The sequence below is a fragment of the Ursus maritimus genome, assembly GCF_017311325.1.
Source record: "Ursus maritimus isolate PB19 chromosome X unlocalized genomic scaffold, ASM1731132v1 scaffold_X1, whole genome shotgun sequence".
In the NCBI taxonomy this organism is placed as follows: domain Eukaryota; kingdom Metazoa; phylum Chordata; class Mammalia; order Carnivora; family Ursidae; genus Ursus; species Ursus maritimus.
In genome coordinates this window covers 2,271,452-2,291,398 of record NW_024423319.1, presented here as the reverse complement: position 1 = coordinate 2,291,398, position 19,947 = coordinate 2,271,452, and the positions used below count along the sequence as shown (strand labels likewise).

The 19,947-nt window shown below is 54.0% G+C and overlaps 2 protein-coding genes across 9 annotated transcripts in view; one reads left to right on the top strand and one right to left on the bottom strand.

Annotated features, from left to right (window-relative positions):
- Positions 1-9,224, top strand: part of ATP2B3 (ATPase plasma membrane Ca2+ transporting 3) — a 44,370-nt gene extending 35,146 nt beyond the window's left edge. For all 5 annotated transcript variants that reach the window (XM_040640200.1, XM_040640064.1, XM_040640130.1 and 2 more), the window contains one exon: positions 8,904-9,224. In XM_040640200.1, coding sequence (XP_040496134.1) covers positions 8,904-9,224 — 321 coding nt within the window. The remainder of the gene's footprint in view (positions 1-8,903) is intronic.
- A 6,961-nt stretch (positions 9,225-16,185) lies between these two features.
- Positions 16,186-19,947, bottom strand: part of CCNQ (cyclin Q) — a 13,517-nt gene continuing 9,755 nt past the window's right edge. For 3 of the 4 annotated variants that reach the window (XM_040627028.1, XM_040627035.1, XM_040627039.1), the window contains one exon: positions 16,186-16,732. In XM_040627028.1, coding sequence (XP_040482962.1) covers positions 16,643-16,732 — 90 coding nt within the window. In that variant the 3' untranslated portion in view covers positions 16,186-16,642. The remainder of the gene's footprint in view (positions 16,733-19,947) is intronic. The other variant, XM_040627031.1, reaches the window with a different exon arrangement.

The following is a 19,947-nucleotide window of genomic DNA, read 5'->3' as shown; positions in this document are numbered from 1 at the left end:
CTTCCTTCTTCTGCAGCCATCTGTCACCCCCGCTTCCCACTTTTGGGAGCCCAGCAATGCCTGGTAAGAACAGTTTGAGAGACACCGCCCCCTCACGGGCCACGAGCTACACCAGGGGGATAGAACTAGTGCCTGACCAAAAACAAAGGGCCACTGTCCCGTCCACACCACATGGTGCTGGGTAAGGAACGGGTGACAGGGCCCCAGTGACAGCTGAGCACCTTCTGTCTGAGGAGGGTGCTGATGTGGTAGCAAGGGGGCCCTGAAGTCCCAGCTCACAAGGGCCAGCCTCAAAGGCTCATCCCACCTGAGTGGCAGCACTCAGAAAGGACACCCCCACACACACACTGTGGAGGAAGAGGCCGGTTGGAGGACCAGGCAACACCAGGGGACATGCCTGCTTCTGGAAGCCACCAACCAAAACTACTTCCTGCCATTATCACTATGTGGCAGATTGGTTTGGAACTCTGAACTGGCCCCTCAGTCCAAGCTGTGAGGACCTAGAGAAATCATTAAGCCCAGCACCCTCATTGTACAAAGCAGGAGAAGGCCTGGCACAGGGGGCAGAGGGGCTAGCCACTGGCCCCCACCCTCTCTTAGAACTTACCAGAAGGAAGGCGAGGTGCAGATTACAAGGTGCAGATCTAGCTTAGCCGAGAAGCAGGATGGTAGAGGGTGCTGTGGTCACAGGCCACAAGGTTTTCCTAAGGAAAACCCTAGCTCTTATGAGAAGGTTCCTATCCTCTTTGCCCACTGTCCAGCCAGTCTACCCCTTACGCAAGTGTCTCCAGCACACCAGGGTCTCTGGAGTGACGTCAGTTCCACCAAGAACGTCGGTCTTTCTGGGTGGAAGGTCCAGTGCAGGGTGTGTACAAGGAGCCTCAGGGCCAAAGGGATAGGTGACATCGCTCACCAACATAGGTCCCAGCACATAGCAACAATGCCAAGAAGTGGCCGGAGGACATCCTCAGAGCCAGAGGAAAAGGAGAGCCCCCTAGAGGGGTGACCAGGGACGCTTAGAGATGAGAGGTCCTTGGGGCTCAGCACACCCACACTCACACCCACACCCACCCACTCTTTCCAGCCAACCACTGACCCCCAGGCTTCCCACACCCACATGTCTTTGCTGCTTCTGGATTTGGGAGCCCCACACAGCACCCACTCCTCTGGCTACACACGATGCCCTTGAAGCCCCAGAAGGGCTCACTCAGCCTCTCCATTCTCAGCTGGGGTGTCGCACCTGCCCTTCACGGCCACCACCTCTGGCATGGGACCTCAGCCATCGCCGGGAGGCCAGATCGTGAGTGTCTTAAGCGATTCATTAATCCAAGCACTCCGTCTTATGGAAACAGGAGTGCAGTCCCACCCGCCACCCCCCATTGCACTCTCACCCGCTAGAGCTGCTAGACACTTGGCCTCACTCCCCTGGCTGGGCTCGAGGGTCCAAAGGTGTGGCCCGAGATGGGGTATTGTGTTCACTCAGGTTCCTTCCGAAGCAGCAAGCTGGCTACCCGATGGCTGCCTGAGGGGGGGGGGGAGTGGAGACACCCAAACACGCCCCAGCGCCCCCTCCCCAGCCGCACTTCCAAAGCCTGCTCCCCACCAGCTAGCCCCATGGCTCCCCCATCTCATCAGGGAGCTGAGTGGCCCTCCTGCAGCAGCACCGCCCCCCCACCCCTGCACTTGCACTCGCATTGCATTCGCACTGGAGCAGAGAGGGCTTCTGACCCAGCCAGGCGACAGGGGCAGGGGCGGGCAGCGAGTCTGGGCAGATGTGGCCAAAAGGGCTCCCTCAGGGCTGCTTAGTCCTGACTAACCGTGCCAGAAACACATCATAGCAGTGGCTCTATTTTAATTTCCTTTTGCAACACGAAGGTCTTCCATCCAACTTGGCAAAGCCGATGCCAGGTAAGCCCCAACGATTTCCTTGGACGCACCCTCCCGGAGCCTGGGGAAACAAGCTCGCTGCACACCGGCAGGGCAGCAGCTCCCATAATTAAGCCGGCCCCACGGAGGAAGGAGCCTTGCAAAGCGAGAGCAGTCTTGTTTGCTGGAGTTTGCGCCTTTCTCAGGAAGTTCCTTGATTTCAAGCCAAGTCTCTCCACTTGGGTTTCTGCGAACAGTGTGCTGGCATTTCTTCTCAGCTATTTGACAGCGTTGTTTCCACATTAGGAATAGTATCAGCCCTTCCTGCAACCATGGGCCCTACCAAAGGGAAGGACCTTCCAGCGAGTTCCTAAAGTACACACTAGCTTGCAGCCTAAGGCAGACCCCAGCACCCCTGCTCCGAGCCCTCCCCAGTAGGCACTTCCAGGCTGACTCCCAGGGCTGGGAGCCAGAGCCCAGGAAGTTCAAGACTTATTCGAGGCCCTGCAGCTGGACATGGCCAGGATGAAAAGCAAGGCCGACCACCCGAAAAGCCCAGGACTCACCCCGTGCCTGGGTCAGCCCTGTGCAACAGTTTGTTGGCATCAGCAGCATGAGTCCAGACTCTCCCAGTCCTGGGCACAAATGCATGCACACAGGATGGGAGGTAATCTTCACAAAACTCACTGGCTGTTAGCAGTTCTGACTCGCCGGCATGCATGGAGCCCTGTCTTCAGTTGGTTTGGGGTTCAATCCCTCCCTCAGTGAAAGGGCCAGCTCTGGAGTTTGCATTTTCACATTTCCTAATTCCATGATGAGGAAAGGGAAACTTCCTCTTCAATTGTGGGCCTGTCACCCCACACCTCTTTGTGTCGCGTTCAAGCCTGATCCACCCTCATGCCTACAGGGATGGTTGGGGACCTGGGAACCCCAAAGTTCCTGGAAAGCAGTTCCCCTGGCTCTCCCCAACTGCTATGTTCAGAATTTGCTGTCAACCCAAAGCCTGAATGCCAGGAGAGCAGAAAAGTCCCTTCCCTCCCACAGAAGATTCTGGATTAGTGGCTGGTACAGAGACAGGCATGCCCATCAAGCATGAGGGGGCTTTGAGGGAGCAGCAGTGAGACAGAAGCAGAGGGCAGAAAGATGACGACCCCTCCCCATCCACAGCCTGCTTATCCCACAGCACAGAGGAGAAAAGGCCAGAAGGTTGTCAAGCACAGTTTCTGTTGTTACTGTTGTCATCATTGTTCAGGAGCCTTTGCTTTTCTTTTTCTCTTCTCTTCTTTTCTTTTCATTCCCTTTTTGCATTTCTTTACTTGAGTGGGTGTTCCCTCCGTCTTCCCTTCCCTCCCTGTTTTTACATCCCCTCCCCACCCCCACACCCACCTGCATTGCGAACTTGAGCGATTGGAGGTCAAAACAAAAGTGGAGCACATCCCCTTTGAGCTGTGACCTTCAGCCCCTCTGCCCCTGCCCCAAGCATCCATCAGCTGCAGAGTGTAACATAAGCATCCCTTCCGTTTTGGCTCTATGTGGCTGGAGTGGCACTGTGGGTTCGAAGCCTCACCCACCCTGTCCCCACTGACAGAGCTCAGGGCTCCGGAGAAGGCAGGCCAGCGCTCACCTGTGGGGGCAGACGGCAGACAGCAAAGAACAGAGAAGTAAGCTCCTGTTAAGTGTAGATGGTCATAAGCCTCAGAAGAGAAAAAAGCAGAGCAAGAGAAATGTTGGGAGTGCGATTTTGGATAAAGGTTGTCTGGGATGGCCTCTCGAGGGATGGATGTGTGAGCCAAGTTCTGAATAAAGAGAAAAGGTTTGCATGGGACAATCTGGCAGAAGAGCAGTCTAGACACGGGAAAGGGCAGGTGTAATGTTGCTGGGGGAGACTTGAGCTAGCTGGTTAGAGGTACTTCTGACAGCTGCCCACTGAGCCCTTGCTGGGTGCAGGCACTGTGCTGGGTGCTGGGAGCTGGGGAGGTCAGGGAATCAGACAGACCGCAGTCTTCAGGGGCCTATGGAAAGGAGAGAAAACAATGGGGGGGGTGGATTGAAGGTGAGCCATGCTGGAGAGAAAATGAAGAAGAGGCACAGGGTTGCTGAGGGAGATGGGAGGGCTGAGACTGTAAACAGAAAAGGTGAGGGGGAGCCATGAGGCTCACTGGGAAGGAGCCTTCCCAGCAGAGGGAACTGCTTGTGCAAAGGCCCTGAGGCAGGAGTGTGCCAGCATTCCGGAAGAGCCAGGAGGCTGAGGCTGGAGACAGTAAAGAAGGATGAGAAAGAAAATGGCCTGAGGAAGGCCCTGACTTCGCAGGAGATATAGCTATTGAAGGGTTTAGACCAGTGAAGGGTGTGACATGCTCTGGCTTTTGTTTGAAAGGATTGCTTGGGCTGCCCTGCAGAGAATAGACTGCAAAGGTAAAGGGCAGCAGCAGGGAGACCAGGGAAGAGGGGTAGGGTAGGGGTGAAGTTAAAGTGGCAGGCAGAGCCCCGAGTCTGGAGATAGAGGTGTGGGACTCGTTAGCAGACAGATGGTATTTAAGACCGTGGCAGATAAGAGCAGCTAGGAAATGTGTGGGTGTAGATGAAGAAGAGAAAGAGTCAAAAGATGAGCCCTGGGGCCCTTGGCTGTGAGGGGATGGGGAGAGGACGGAGAACCTGGGGACCCATCTACAGCCAGGAAGCAGGGATGCGGCTTAGGGAGCATTGAGTGCCCAGCTGGGAAGGTCCCTGGGGAGCGGGAGGTCAGGAAAGAATGACCATTGCCAGCAGCTAGAGGGGACTGTGGCCCCAAGAGAGAGTCTATTTTAAGACAAGACAAATGAGTAGCCAGGCAAGGGAGGGGGGCAACATCCTTGAGTGGGTGCAGGGACCAGGGTGGGGCATCCAGACAGTGTGGCAGCAAACAGGACTGCCTCTCGGACATCAGGAAATGGGAGGCACAGCAGGCCTCACTTGGGGTGAGACAGGAAGCTATGGGAGAGCCCTCCGGCCCCAGGCCAACCTGATCCTCTTCGGCCTTCCCAGACACCTTGGCTACAACCCTTTATTGGAAAGTGCTTTTCATGTCTTTCTTTTACTTTTAAGCTATCCAACAGTAAAACGGACTTTTGGTGGGGGGTCAGTTCAGTGAGCTCCCACACTGCACAGAGTGGACCCAGGGCAGTTCCATCATCTGCTGGAATGTTTGGAGTCCCCAACAGCTAGGTTGGGGAGGGCCAGGCCTGATTCAATAGTCAGAGAGGAGGGAGGCTGCAAGGGATCCCAGTGATGTCAGCCACAGAGATAGGAGCCAGGGGGGGATCAAAAGACCAGGCTGTCAGGGGCTCCGCCCTTGGGGGTTGTGAGTCCCAGGGGCCTCCGGGGTCCTGGCAGATATGGCAGCAACAGAGGACTCTGCTGTGAAGGGGTTGGGAAACTAGGGGCCCTGGGACATGCTGATGCAGGGCACTGGGGTCAGGGACCGAGATGCCTCAGTGGTTTGGCCAGAGCCCTGCACAAGGACTGGAAGACCAGGGCTGACCCTCAGCCTCTTTCAGTTTGATAGACCCGTTAGCTATCCAAGGGGAGGTGAAAGAGCAGCGGTGCATGCTGGGATGGGGTGCATGCTGGCTGTAGACATAGGTGGAGGTGATACAAAGGGTATATATATGGTGTCCCTGGAGTCTGGGCTTTCGGTGGCACTGACAGCCTTGAGGGTGGCGAGGTCCCTTGGGGAGCGGCAGAGATGGAGAGGTGACCCGAAGGACTCCACCCTGAGCCTCTGGGATGGTCCCAGGTTGGAAGAGCAGCTGGAGGAGGAAGTAAGGCAAAGCATTGGGGGAAGGGCACTGTTTCGGCTCGGCCCTGGTTCCTCTTTTGCTGGGACCCACTGAACTCTGCTGTGGGGATATTCTGAAGCCGCCATGCGTGAGCTCGGCTAGGGCAGGCCTCTCTTCTTGAAACGTCTGCCGGTTCTCACCAAACCCGTGTCCCAGGAAGTCACTGTGCTCTTCAGTGTCAGCTGTCCTGAAAACAGCCCATCATAACACCAATACCAAGCAATTTGTTAACAGCCAAGGTTTGAATGCAGGGACGTGGGACCTGTAAGAAACTTGGGATGACACAAGCATAGCTTAGAGCCCACAACCGCATGTCTGTGTAAGCAGCCCTGGCCCTCCCTGCTGGTGACTGACTGCTCAGTGCCACACTTTGTCTACAGGCAGCAAACAAGGCTAGTGACGAGAGAGTCATGAAAGTGAGTATGATTATCCTTGGGAGGAACATTCCAGAGCTGCAGCAGCTGGAGAGGGAAGGGCTGGCTGCCCTTTCTGGGCCAAGACTTTGGAGTTCAGACAGGCACAGGGAGACCTGAAGATGGGTTTCAGCCGGGGTCTGGCCTGATCACGTGACCCAGGTCCAAATGAGGAGACCAGCTCAGCTAGAGGAGAGGGTGTAGCCAGGGGCATCGGATCACTGCTGCCAAACTTCGCACAAAGGTGCCCAGGGTCAAGGGCAGCAGAATCCAGCTTACTCTCCTTTCTGTGACTTGAGGGGTGTATCCAACAGCTGGAGCAGATACCCCACCACCACCACGCAGCTGCAACAAATGTCCCAGTAGCTCCCCCACAATTCTGGCACTAGAAAAGCCCCAAATAATGAGGCCACATCTGCAACGACTACAAAAAGTGAATTCTATTTCTTTTCATTAAAAATGTCAAATGATTCTCATTTCAGTTTCTGGGTTACCCCTTTCTCTGAAGCCAGTCTGGGGGAGTTAAGGAACTGAGTGCAAATAATTGGCCATCTGTAATCCAGACGATGTGACTGCACCAAATTCAGAGAAAATCCTAGCCAGATTTAAGATTTGGAGTTAGGAAATTCCAATTTTATGGAGCTCTTTGAATGGCCGTGATTTAGGAGCACGTGCTTGGCCACGCACTGACAGTCCGGCCATCCAGACACTGGAGGGTCAGTAGTGCGATTCACGGTCTAAACTAGGGGGCAGCAAACTTCTCCTATAAAGGACCTTAGAGTAATTATTTTTAGCTTTGCAGGCCAGGTCTCTGTCACAACTACCCAACTCTGCCCTGGGATCTTGAAGACAGCCATAGACAATGCAGAAATGAATGGACGTTGCTGAGTAGCAATAAAACTTTATTTATAAAACCAAGCTGAGGGACAGTGTTAGCCCCTGGGCCACAGTTTGCCAACACCCAGTCTAAACCAAGAAAACCAAGTCCTAGAACCTTTGACCTGGAAATGAGTATAGAACTGATGCTATGTCCACCCACTCACATAGGGAAGAGCTGGCTTCCCCATCTCAGCACAAGGCCAGCTGGCTCATGCAGGGCCCAGCAGAGGTCTTCCCATTGACTCAAACTTCTAGAACCAAGAGAGAACCCAGGTAGAGGGGGACCAGGGAGGGAACAGAGCAAGGCAGCAGCTCTGCAGCTCATAGACCTACTGACAGTTGAGCATTCACGTAAGTGAAGACGGCATCGAAGAAACCGAGAGGCTAGTTCTGGGAGCAAGATCCTGCAGGAGGTGTGGGAGGCGGAGGGTGCTGAGCTTGGCTGGGGCGAAGAGCAACCATAGCTGGGGATCAGGGCACTGTGGAGAGTTATGCTGATCTGAGGTCTGCCAATGCCCGTGGAGCAGCCAGGGAACAAGCCTGAGTAGAGGGAGGATGTGGCAGACTCCAGGAACCAAAAGAAGTTACCTGGCTTGGAAAGTGAAGAGGAGGAGGAGAACGCAGGGTGAGAAAGGCTGGAGGGGCAAGGAGCACCAGATTGCAAAATGCCTGTGATGGCAGGGGACACGAAGGCAAAAGGGTCTGCAAAGGGAAATGACAACCAATCTAGAGGAACCCAGCCGCGGGCCAGGGGCCCTGTGGGAGGCATGAGGAACCATCAAGTTGGATCAGGCCATCCAAGCAGGACAGGCTTAGTGGGTGCAAATCAAAAGTGAGGCCATTTTCAGTGTTGGATGCCTCCAGATGGGACAGTGGCAAGCTCTTATGCCCAGAGCTCTGAGGAGAGGCCTGGGCCACAGCCCCCGATTATAGCCAGATGAGCCCCATGGTGGTGGTCAGGGCCAGGAGGTGGACCCAGGCATATGAACAGAGAGGAGGAGGACCAGTGCCAGGTCAGGGCTCTGGGGCACCAAGGGACAGAGGAAGGAGAATACAGGACCAGAGCAGTGGCGATGTCAGGGAAGCCAGGAGGAGTTTTCAGAAAGAGGGACAGTCAGCTGTGTTGGGTGCCCCTGAGAAATCAAATGAGATGGAGACACAAAAGTAGCCAGTGGACTTAGCAGCAGAAAGACTGATGGCCCTATGGGTCTGGGCATGGCAGGTGCTGGTTATAGTCACAAGAGCTGGCGGGACAGAGAAGTGGTCTATAGGGAAGCCAGGGAGGGAGACCCACTTGAGAAAGGCCGGCAATGTGCCCATAGGCTGAGGACTTTCTGTTATCAGAAAGTTTTACAGACTCTCTGGGAAGAGGAAGTGGAGAGTCCACTCTCTAGCATTCTCCCTTTTTTGAACCACCTTTGTGTTCTACTAAATTGGAATTCAGATTCGGCAGAGGGCCGAGGGGCCACCTAAGCCTGTCCTCCCCTTCCCAGTGCTGGCACAGGGGAGGTGACAGCCAAGGGTCCCTTGCATCTATCACTCTTGAGCTCCAAAATATCTGCCCAGGTCGGCCTAGAGAAAGCCACTGCCACTTGTCCTGCCTATGGATCAGTTGATGAGACATGGACCCAAACCTGAAAATCGTTACCGTAACCAGGCAGAGCTGCCCCAATTGTTCCATTCCAATGGATGCACATTTGTCATGCAGTAACCTTGTGCTATTGATGTGGGTGGAACTTGCCAGCACCAGCCAGCCATTGACTATCTCCTTCCTTCCTTCCTTCCTTCTTTCCTTCCTTCCTTCCTTCCTTCCTTCCTTCCTTCCTGGCTTCCTTCCTTTCCTCCTTCCTCCCTTCCTTCCTTTCTCCTTCTCTCCCTCCCTCCCTGCTCCCACCTCGGGCCCCTGTCCTTCCACCTCCCACTCCAGATCCGGGTGGTGAAAGCATTCCGTAGCTCGCTCTATGAAGGCCTGGAGAAACCAGAATCCAAGACCTCCATCCATAACTTCATGGCAACGCCCGAGTTTCTGATCAATGACTACACCCACAACATCCCACTCATCGATGACACGGACGTGGACGAGAATGAGGAGCGCCTGCGGGCCCCCCCGCCCCCGTCCCCCAACCAGAACAACAACGCCATAGACAGCGGCATCTACCTGACCACGCACGGCACCAAGTCAGCTACCTCGTCAGTGTTTTCTTCCAGACCTGGGAGCCCGCTCCACAGCGTGGAGACGTCCCTCTAAGGGAAGTGCTCTCAGCACGCGCACACCGCACACACGCGCACTCGGCCAGGAAGGCGCAGGCCTGCAAGGAGCGCATGGCCCAGACGGCTGAAGGTGGTGCTCGCACAGCACTTGCAAGAAGCCGCTCCATCCGAGGCTTCTCACCCGGGACTGAGAAGGAGAAGGGAGAAACTAGAGCGTGAGAAGAGCTGTGTTTCCCTTTTTTCTATCGAAGCATTTTTTTAATGAACACTACAATTCCACCAGATGTTCGCTGTTTGGGCTGTGCGGTGGGGCGGGGGGCTGGTTGCAGCTTATGGGGCGTTTCACTGCACCCACCGGAGAGCAATCGGACCCACAGGTTCATTCAGAAAGAAAAATGATGAACATTGCTCTGCAGGGCCAGGAAGGATGCCCCGCCCGCACAGCCCACTGCTGGGAGCCGCCTGCAAATGTACCTGCACCACCAAGCGCCCCTCCCCCAGGACACATGAGCGGTCTGTATGTGTGTGCGTGTGTGCATAGAGATGTGTGTGCGTATAGACATATACGTACATATATGACCAGATGCATATTTAAAGTATAAGGAGCTATTTATCAGCATGATATTTCCATTCCTCTTATCAGGTGTTTTCATTTTGAAATTTCATTATTTATTGTGGCAGGTTTTTTTCAGGGAACGAGACTGTAAGAATATCTTTTTGGTTGCTTGCCCCCCCCCCACCGCTGCCCCCCACGTTCCGCCCAGCCTCCGTTCTCCATCCCGGTCCTCCCTCCCGCACAGTTCCTGGGAATGTTGCTGTAGAGATTCCTGAGAAGGTTGAGGAGAGAGATACGAGGCCAGAGCAGTTAGAATTGGAACTTTTGCACTTTGAGACCCCTGCCTATAGAGGGAAAAAAAAAAAAAGCTTTCAATGGAATTTTTTATTTAAAAGGAAAATACCAAAGTATTGATGAGAATGATCCCCTCCAGTAGATGGAAAGGGGAGTTTTGCTCTCAAGTTTCCTTCAGTTTCAACTCCAGGTCCTGAATTCTGGCTGGTGGGCTTTCTTTGTCCACGCTCCAACCTCAACAATATGAAGTGCTGCTGCCCCCCGCCTCGCCCACCCTTTGGGAGAACCCAGAATCCCGGAGCAGCCCCAAGAGAGCCAGGTCTGGAGGTGGGAGTGGGGAGAGCACCAAGAGTCAGGCAGAAAGTGGTGGAGGAAGAGGTACCCTCCAAACCCAAGAGGAGCTGACACAACCGCAACGGAGAAGTTGGGCTGAGGGGTCTGTCAAGTGACTGGGGTCAGTTCTCAGTCGCCACCTGCCAAAGCACTCTTCCGACCCGGGTCTTCTCATTCAAGGACAACTATGACCCACAAAGGCATGGATTCATGTCTGCAGCCACCTACGGTGACATGGGGGAAGCAGATGCAGGAGCAAAGCCCCCGGGAGCAACGGCACCTCGCCACTATCGCTCCAGTCACACCCGTGGCTCTGTCTCACGAGCCCGGAAGGCTGAGGAGGTCAGCTTTGCCGTGCCGGCTGAGCACCCTGTCTGCAGGTGGGAGAGCTGGGCCTGGGCTCCCCAGACGGCTCCCTCGGGGACCTCTCCTTGCAGCATGGGCACCCCTTGTGCCAAGCCTCATTTTCCCCTGAATGCTCACTAAGCAGGGAGGGAAATGCAGAAAAAGCAGAGGTTCCTTTACCTTCTGGTTCATCTGTCCTGTGTTTGCAGAGAGGCAGGTGTGGTCCGACCGTAGCTTGCACATGCGCCTATTGCTTGGGCCTGAGGCTGAGCCGCTGAGGGACAGCTGGGAGCTGAGGGACATGGGTCAGAATGGAAATGCAGCAAGGCTGGCTCACCCGTCATGTCCCCTGTGCCACACCCACCTGCAGGGGACTTGTCTCACCTCCACCTGCATCTGTGAGCACCTGGGTCGACATCCAAAACATGCTCAGTTCCTACTGTTAACATGAATGCCATGTCACCCCTGAGCAGGAGGAGTCAAATCTCGGGCAAACGAATTCCAGTTAGAAAAGAAAATCCCACTTAAAATGCCAGCTACAGATAACTTAAAGCCATCCCTTTATTCCAAAGGGCACATTGAGAATGTTACCCATTTGTAAATTGTTCCCTAATGTCCTTGTTTAAACAACAAAAAGGGCAACTCAATTTGTTGAGGGTCTGTGTGTTCTTAAACTAGAAATAAAATTGGAAATCTTTCAATTGAAGAAGATAAGCCGCATATGCTCTGCTCATGGGCTTCTTTTCATTCTCCGTTAGAGACACCCTGGTAGAACAAATGGTCAGTATAGATGAAACAGAAACCCTCACTGCTGCTGTACAAAGTTGCCTACTGTGTGTGTCCATTGTTTTGTCCCTAGGTTGCCTTTCCTTGGGGTGTGGGGTTCAGGAAAGGGGCGCCGTGACCTCAGATTGTCGCTCTGGTTTCTGTACAGTCTTCGGGCCAAGGGACCTGTCTTGTGAGGAAGCCCCCTCTATAAAGCATATTATACGGAATGGCTTGGTCAACTGTGTTCAGTTATTAAATATGTTTTACATTTTTATCTGCCTGTTATAAAGACGAACAAAAATTATCTTAATGAGGAAGACCAAATGCATAATAATTAAAAGTCTGTAGTTGAATTTCCTAATTTAAAGAATAGACCAAAATTTCTGTGTATTAAAAAAAAAAATGAAAGGCTCCTACAGGCCCAGTCTGGGTAACATGTGTGATTTATTAGTCGGTGAATTCTCATTTGGAAGGAAAATGTGGTGTCTTCATCCACTTCACCAAGCTCAGATGAGCCCCGGGAATGGCAGAGCTGCCCCCTGGGTGTGCAGCCCCCTGTCCAATCCTTATGGAAGGGAGAAAGGGCTCGCCTACCCTGTAGGGTCAGAGGCACTGCAGCAGAGGTTTGCATGGTGGTCCTCTGTCTGGACCTAGAGGGGCATCACCTGAAGGTCCAGACAGGCATCCTCGAAGGAAGGGGAGGGGAGGGGCCGCCAACCCAAATGCACATGTGCAGACTCCCTTTTTTTTTATTGTGGCAAAATATATACAACATAAAAGTCATCACTCTCCTGACCGTTTTTAAGCAAACAGTCCAACGGCATTAAGCGCTTTCACAGTGCTGTGCAGTCATCCCCACCATCCGTCCCCAGAACCTTTTTATCTCCCCAAACTGAAATCTGTTCGCGTTAGACACTAATTCCTCATCCCGCGCCCCACAGCCCCTGGTGCCCACCGTCCTCTCTGTCTCTCTGAGTTTGATTGATCTAGGAAGCCCGAAGTGCAATCATACAATAACTGTCTGTAACTGGCATCGTGTCCTGAAGCTTCACGCATGTTGTAGCCTATGTCAGAATTTCCTGCCTTTTTAAAGCTGAATGACTTCCCATTGTGTGGTTAGACCCTATTTTCTTTATCCACTCATCCATCAGTGGACACTTGGGTTGCTTCTACCTTTTGGCCACTGTGAATCATGCTGCTGTGAACATGGGCATGCAAATATCTGTTTGTGTCCCTGCTTTCATTCCTCCTGGGTCTACATCCAGAAGTGGGATTGCTGGGTCATTTGGTAATGCTAGGTTTAATTTTTTGAGGAGCTGCCAAACTGCTTTGCAAAGTGGCTGCACCATTTTAAATTCCCCCCCGCCAGCAGTGCACAAGGGTTGTAATCACAGACTTCCTCTTCAAGCCAAAGCCAGGGAAAGAATACCCATTATTTCACTCATTCACTTGCTCACCAGGTCATTCCCGTATCTGTTCCTTTGCACACTGGGCGTCTCTGAGCACCTGCGTGGGGGACATTTGTGCTCTGTGACCCAGCCCCTCTGCTCTACCAGCAGAGCCACAAAGGCAGCTCTGGTCCAAAACTTGCAAATGACTACCACGGTGACAGAGCCAAGATTACCCGCATCTCCTTTCCCTGTGTTTCTATTTCACCACTCCACACACCACCCTTTCAAACTTGGCGGCGCCCCCGGATGCCTTTTCCAGGGAAGCTGCCAAGAAAGGAAAAAAATGGCTTCTAAGTTCCCTCCCAACCACCAGAGTCCATATTTCTTAAAAAGGCAAAAGGACACATAACAGAAAACAGCTGACAAAGAGCTAAGAGCCCTTGCTTCGTTGATGCGCGAGTCCACCTTGAACCATAAGGCTGAGCATGTCCAGATGGGGCCAAACGCCATGTCCAGAGAGCTGGCACCTTATGGAGAGATGTTGCACTCCCCCCAAATTGCTAATTTCTGCCTGTGGAGACTCTTTTCCACTCCTGCTATCAGATATGGCACAGGTTCCCGTGGAAAAAAATTGGTAGTTAGCCAAATGAATTGAGGCAAGGAAGCGCTACGGCACCCATCCCTTCACAAAGCTGGCCAACATTTCACCACCCAGCAGCACCCTGGGAGCAAAGGTGCGCCCCGGAAATCTGAGGAAGGCCCAGTATGAGTTGACAAATACCACACACTGGTGGGAGGGGGGCGGGGGGGCTAAAATAACAGAACAGTTGTCCTCGTCCCCCTTGCTCCGGAGGCCGGAAGGCAGGAATCCACGTCGGCAGGGCAGCGCTCCCTCCGAAGGCTGCAGGGGCCAAACCTTCCTTGTGTCCTCCAGCTGCTGGTGTTGCCGGCAGCCCTTGGCCTTCCTTGGCTGGTAGACGCGCCACTCCTGTCTCTGTCGTCACGTGGCCTTCTCCCTCTGCACACTCCATCACTGCGTCTCAGAAGGACACCAGTCATCTTGGATTCGGGCCCAGCTTACTCCTGTAGGATCTCACCTCACGTTGACAATACCTACAAAGAGCCTGTTTTCAAATAAGGACCCAACCCCACGTTCCAGGAGTTAGGACACAAATACATCTTTCGGGGGACACCATTCACTCAACCACAGCTGGAAAGGAAGAAACTAGCCGAGTTCCTCACAGAACCTGGATTGCTCCCCTCCTTCCACCCGTTTGACAGACCAGGCAAAGCTTGGCCATTTATCACTTTACAGTAATTAAGATGTGCTCTGGACTAAGAAGTTCCTGGAAACTTCGAGTTTTAGAAAATCTTATCTCCACCCCTCATTGCTGACCAGTGCCTTTCCTTCCTCTCTGTTGCAATGACGGTACACTGAAGGTGGAGCTTCCGGCCCCAGGGGTGTCAGGAAAACAGAGACAACCCCTGAGTGGTAAGCACTGACAGGACAGGCCCAGAGGCCAGCACGTGAGGTCTGCAAGTCCCGCACACAGGGCAGCACGACAGGCACAGGGGTGGGTTAAGGGATTTTAAAATAATCAGAAAAAATAAAATAAAAATAAAAGTAGCAATCAGCAACCCGTCTGAGATCACTTGGTTCAACCTGCTCAATTTACAAAGTGGGAGACGGAGTCCCTTAGGAAGAAAGGAACTGGCCTGCTATGCGGTCATCATAAAAGGAAGCCTAGAGCTACAAAATCTCCACGGAGACTGCCGTTGGCCCCAGCAGACCAGAGCCTCTGGAGCCATGCTTTCCTGGTTCGGCACAGGGGCTCTCAGCCAGGGGTGGGGATGTTCACCAAATCCCTAGAGAGCTTTATTCAACCATCCTCCCTGCTTTCTGGTAAGTCCTGGGGCAGGGGTGGGGAGCAAACAGACTGGCACAGATGCAGATGGAGAGAGCTCTCCAGAGGGTTCTCCCGTACCCTCCACCTAGCCCTCCAATCCAGAGCAGGGGGTTCTGTTTTCTGAGAGCTAAGAAAATGACCTCCCATCAAGTGTGTGGGGGCCAGCTGCCTCGCTGGAGGCTAAACCTTAAGAGATCCAAAAAAAAAAAAAAATTGAAGCCTCTATAAGAGCCTGTGATCTGGTCAGGGGAGAGAAGACAGAGACTCCAAAAGTGAAACATCTGTTGCCCGATCCTATTCAAACCAGCAATAAGTGCTGGCCAAGGGCCGCGTGGGGTCAATGCGGGACAGGTGAGGCTGGGGTCCAGGGGGTGGTGCTGGGGCCCAGCCTGTGGGGAGGAAGCACAAGAGGCAGACGAGGTACTTTTTGAATAGCAGAAGACAGAAAGGACCAGCAAGAGAGCCAGAGCTGCTCGCACAGAGAGGCCTGCGGGCTGGCCCCTCACCACCACTCCGTGCTCAGAGTCCTTGTCCTTAAAGAGCTCCCAGTGGAGCTGGGCGGACATATATGGAAAGAACACAGTGGAAAAGCGGACATTTACTCGGATCTCTCATCCTGAAGACTAACACAGTTGCTAAGTAAACTCGAGCAAGCCCTGCTGCCTGACTTGTCACCAGTGTGTGGCCCCTCCTGTGTCTCCTCTACCAGAGACAAGCATTCGGAGGCAGCCTGCTGGACCCCAGGCACTCCAGCCAGCTCCCACACCTGCGGGTGCCAGAGAGCATGGCAGCCAGTATCCAGAGCCCATGCTCCCCTGGCAACAACTTCCCAAATGCAGGGGAGCACCTGGGACAGTCCCCTGGCCCCACACCATCATGTACTGAAGGACAATTCCATCAGCGTGTGTCGAGCCCAGTGGGGATTCCCAGGGAGAACAACCTAGGCTGCTCTGTTTCTCTAATGCACCCAAAAGCAGGTCTCCCAGAAGTGCCCTTTGAGTGGGTCAGGAGGGTGTGGTGGCCCTGAAATTCTCTAGGCTGTCCATCTAGACTTGCTGTTTGGCACTTAAGAAAAAACTATCAATTACTTTCTAGTTACATTTTGGTCAGATCTGAGTTTGGGGAACCCAAGTGATACTCCCTAATCCCTCTCTCCAAAACTGATGCTCACTCACTGAAGGGGACAGGTGTCAAGCTCTGCAAATGTCCCAGTGGAGGAGTGAGGACATGGGGACTCCTTCAGGGGACGCCACCATGACGTGAGCACACGCTGGGCCACCATGCCCTCAGAAAGCAATGGAGGCACAAGGGGCCATTCCATCCGGAGAGAGCATTTCAGGGGAAACCGAGGTAGGACAGCACCCAGAGCAGCCCAGGCCACAGAGCAAAGACAGGGCATGGCCATTGCTTTGTATCATCTTTTATTATACAAAATAAAATTCCATCTATGTTGCACATTCATACTTCCTATAAATCTGGCTTTAAAAAAATCCCCAAGGGTGCAGTCTCATCTGTTCTTTGATTTTTGCTTCCAATGATGTCACACCTCAACTGCAGTCGGTGTCCTCTCAAAGGACAAAAGCAGACACGGATGCCTTGGGGGCCCTTCCCCTGGCGCACCCCGGCCTGCCCGCAGGAGGCACAGCTCCCATCACTGTCTGGACCACAGCTGCCAGGGACAGTCAAAGCATGAGAATCAAAGTGGCAGCAGGTCATCGCCTTCACCAGCCCATCTCCAGCAGCACAAAACCAGTCCTCCCAGCTGGTCTTCTGGGGACCAGCCGTCACAGCGATGTGGTGATGCCGTCCCCAGGCAGCCGAGCATCCCGGGCTTCTCTTTGGGCAGGCCTGGACCAGGGCCTTAGGGGATCTCTGTGTCCATGGTATAAATCTGAATGAGATCAGACACAATGTTATCAATGATTGGCTTGGTAAGGTCGTCACTAAACACCTAGAAAGGAGAAGGAAAACAGGTTCTGATTAGACTCCCTCTGTGTTAAACAAGGCACCCACCACTAAGCGTGGAATCACACTGCACAGGGGGGATGGCACAGGGACTTGGCTATCAGAGATGATAGTGGCTCTCTGCAAAGCCAGTTCATTCCCAGCCTGCCAAGGCTGGCCACAACGCAGAGAGCATTGCAGATGGAAGAGGCCTCGGTGATCATCTGACCCAGATAGGACAGGGAGCTGGTGACAGAGCTGGGCCAGGAGTTCATTTCCAGAAGTAAACAGGCTAGACCACTGAACCCCACTGCACCCTGGGCTAGCCCCTGGAGAACACCTGGACCTGTTCTATAACCTGGACCAGACATCCTCCTGACCGTGCTGGAGAGCTTATAAAATTGTCAAGGGAATGCCCAGGGGCCCAAACCAAGAGGGGTGTGCAGCTCAGGGCTAACCCACATGCTTCCAAGGAAGTTCCAGCCCTTGCCCAGCCCCTGGGAAAGGACCTCTGGCCCCTTGCACATCCTGCCCAATGAGAGGGTATCAGTCCCCCTGGGACTGAGCTGGGCCACACCTCTCAGCTTCATGTCCAGGGGTGGGGGCGTAGCAGGGGTGCAGAGACTCAGTCTCTGAGGTCAGCCCCACGGGAGCTCCAGGCTAACGGGACCAACCCTGCACTGAAGTCCCCGGACACCACCGCTCAGGGAAGCTTCCCTGGTGGCAGGGCCCCGGGCAGGCTGTCACACAAGGCTGCGGGAGAAACAGCACTGCTGCACGCCTCCCCTGGCAAGGGACCTGGAAGCTCACGCCTGGTCTCTCCTGGACCTGGCCCTATGCTCCTTTTGTCCTTGCTGATTCTGACCTGTGTGCTTCCACTGTAAAGAAGCATAACAACCGTAACCAGGAGCCCTTATACGGCTCTTCTGAGTTCTGCGAGCCCTCCTAGTGAAGCATCGAGCCTGAGAGTATTCTTGGGGACCCCTGATGACACAGGAAATAAAAAGCAAAACAAGGAGATCTTGGTTAGATGCTGTGGCCCCCTGGGCCCAGGGGTTGCTGCCTGGGGAACCAAGGTACCAGTAAGGTCAAGACCTTGGGCCAAGCCAGGGCAAAAACTAGACCTGAGTCCACCCCCTCCATGGCCCCCAAAGAAAGCCAGAGCCCTCCATAAGCTACTGCCACAAGTAGGAAACAGTGGCCTAAAAATCCCAAGCCCTGGCTCATGAAGATCAGCCATCTCGCCCCAGACTCTAGGTAGAAAATCAATGCTTCCGAAATATAGGCTCGGGCTTGCTCGCCAAGGTCCACTACTTGTGTGTTGCTGGGGACCCCAAGCCAAGAAAAGACTGTTAAAAAGTAGTCCCAGGGGCGCCTGGGTGGCTCAGTCATTAAGCGTCTGCCTTCGGCTCAGGGCGTGACCCCAGAGTCCTGGGATCGAGCCCCACATCAGGCTCCTCCACTGGGAGCCTGCTTCTTCCTCTCCCACTCCCCCTGCTTGTGTTCCCTCTCTCGCTGGCTGTCTCTCTCTCTGTCAAATAAGTAAATAAAATCTAAAAAAAAAAAAAAAAAAAAAGTAGTCCCGGGGCCAAAAGGTGGAAGCAATCCAAGAGTCCACCCCTGGAGGAATGCACACACACAGTGCGGTCTGTCCGTACCACGGAACAGTATTCAGCCTTCATAAGGACAGACATTCTGACACCTGCTACAACACGCTACTGCTTCAGAGTCAGTGCCTCATCCAACCCGGAGGCCTCACGCAGCTTGGCACAAAGGCCTTCCTCGCCACGGTCTCACTCAAGTGCAGGCAAGCTTCTGGTGCAGAAGCACCTCATGCTCTCCCAAGGCTTCTGACCAGCATGGCAAAGCCCCAGCCCCTAGCAGACGAGGGACAACAGAGAGGCGGTTGCTGCAAGGAGTGGCAGTGGAGAGCAAGCGAGGAGGAAAAGTATTTCCCAACTCAGACGTCAGCGTCCAGGGCTGGGCAGGCAGGCGGTGGGGGGGGGGGGGGGGGGCATCACCCAGAGGCATTTATCATAAGGCAACTGGTCCTTGCACGTCACAAGCCCCCAAAGACCCCCAGATTCTGTATGCTCCTGGTGCATGTGGCCCAGAGCCAACCAGAAAAGGTGAAGAGCTAAGTGACTAGGAGTTTGCCACCCCACTCCTTCCCAGTCTTAACAATCACTGGAGAAGGCTGTGCTGCCCAGAAAGCGGGCTGGCAGTCGAACTGCTTCCCGGCACCCTCCTCCAGTGAGGGCCAGGAGTGGGAGGTGGAGGCGATAAGGCGGTGCCCGGGCAGGTTCAGGAGCAGGTGAAAAGAAAGGAGAGCAGAAAGGAAGACACACAGAGAAGAGGGCCAGACAATGGGATACAAGTGATGACATCGCAGACCCAAGCAGCCAAGAGACAGGGGCTACCATGCCCACCAAATGCCCTCAGAAAGCAGGGCCGGGAAGTGGCAGCCCCTTCTGCTACCACCCGCTTCCAACAGAGCAGGACACTATGGTCACATGATCTGGAAGTCCCTGAGAAGCCCCAGCACGGAGCAATACTTTCTGTCTCCACAGATCCCTTTCAACCCCTTGCTGCCAGAGGAGGTGCGTCTCACCGGAGACCAGGGCTGCAGATGTGTCTGCTCACAGATGCATGAGCACCTACTATGTGCCAGGTCTAGGCGCTGGACCTAGGGCAGCTGATAAAGCAGACAAGATCCCTGACCTCCCGGCACCTGCTATCTGGTTAGCTGCAGGGATTCGACAGACAATAAAGGACAAGAGAACAAACAGCAGGAGAAGCCAGGGGGTCTCCACAGAGGGCCAGCAGGCTGGGGGAGGAGCATCAGGAAAGGAGGAGCACCATGAGAGCCAAGAGCTGCAGGAACGGAGGGGGAGCCAGGAGCAGACCCAGAAGGGCACCCAGGGGGCACCCTCTGTTCAGGCAACAGATGACCCATTTTAGAAGACTTCTGGCCACTGGCAGTTTGCTGGGGAGGGAGGGTGCGCAAAAAGGAGAAACCTTCAGGTACCGCGAACGCTGCTTGCAGAGACCCTCCTGCAGGGCAAGGCCAGACAATGAGGTGTTATAAGAAAGGAACAGCAAACTAGACTCAGGTCTAATATAGGAAAGGGAAAACCAGAACTGATCTAAAATGCTATTGTGAGAAACAGTGGGGACTACTCAGAGAAAATCGACAGGACTGTGGAAGTCCTCGAGGGCAGC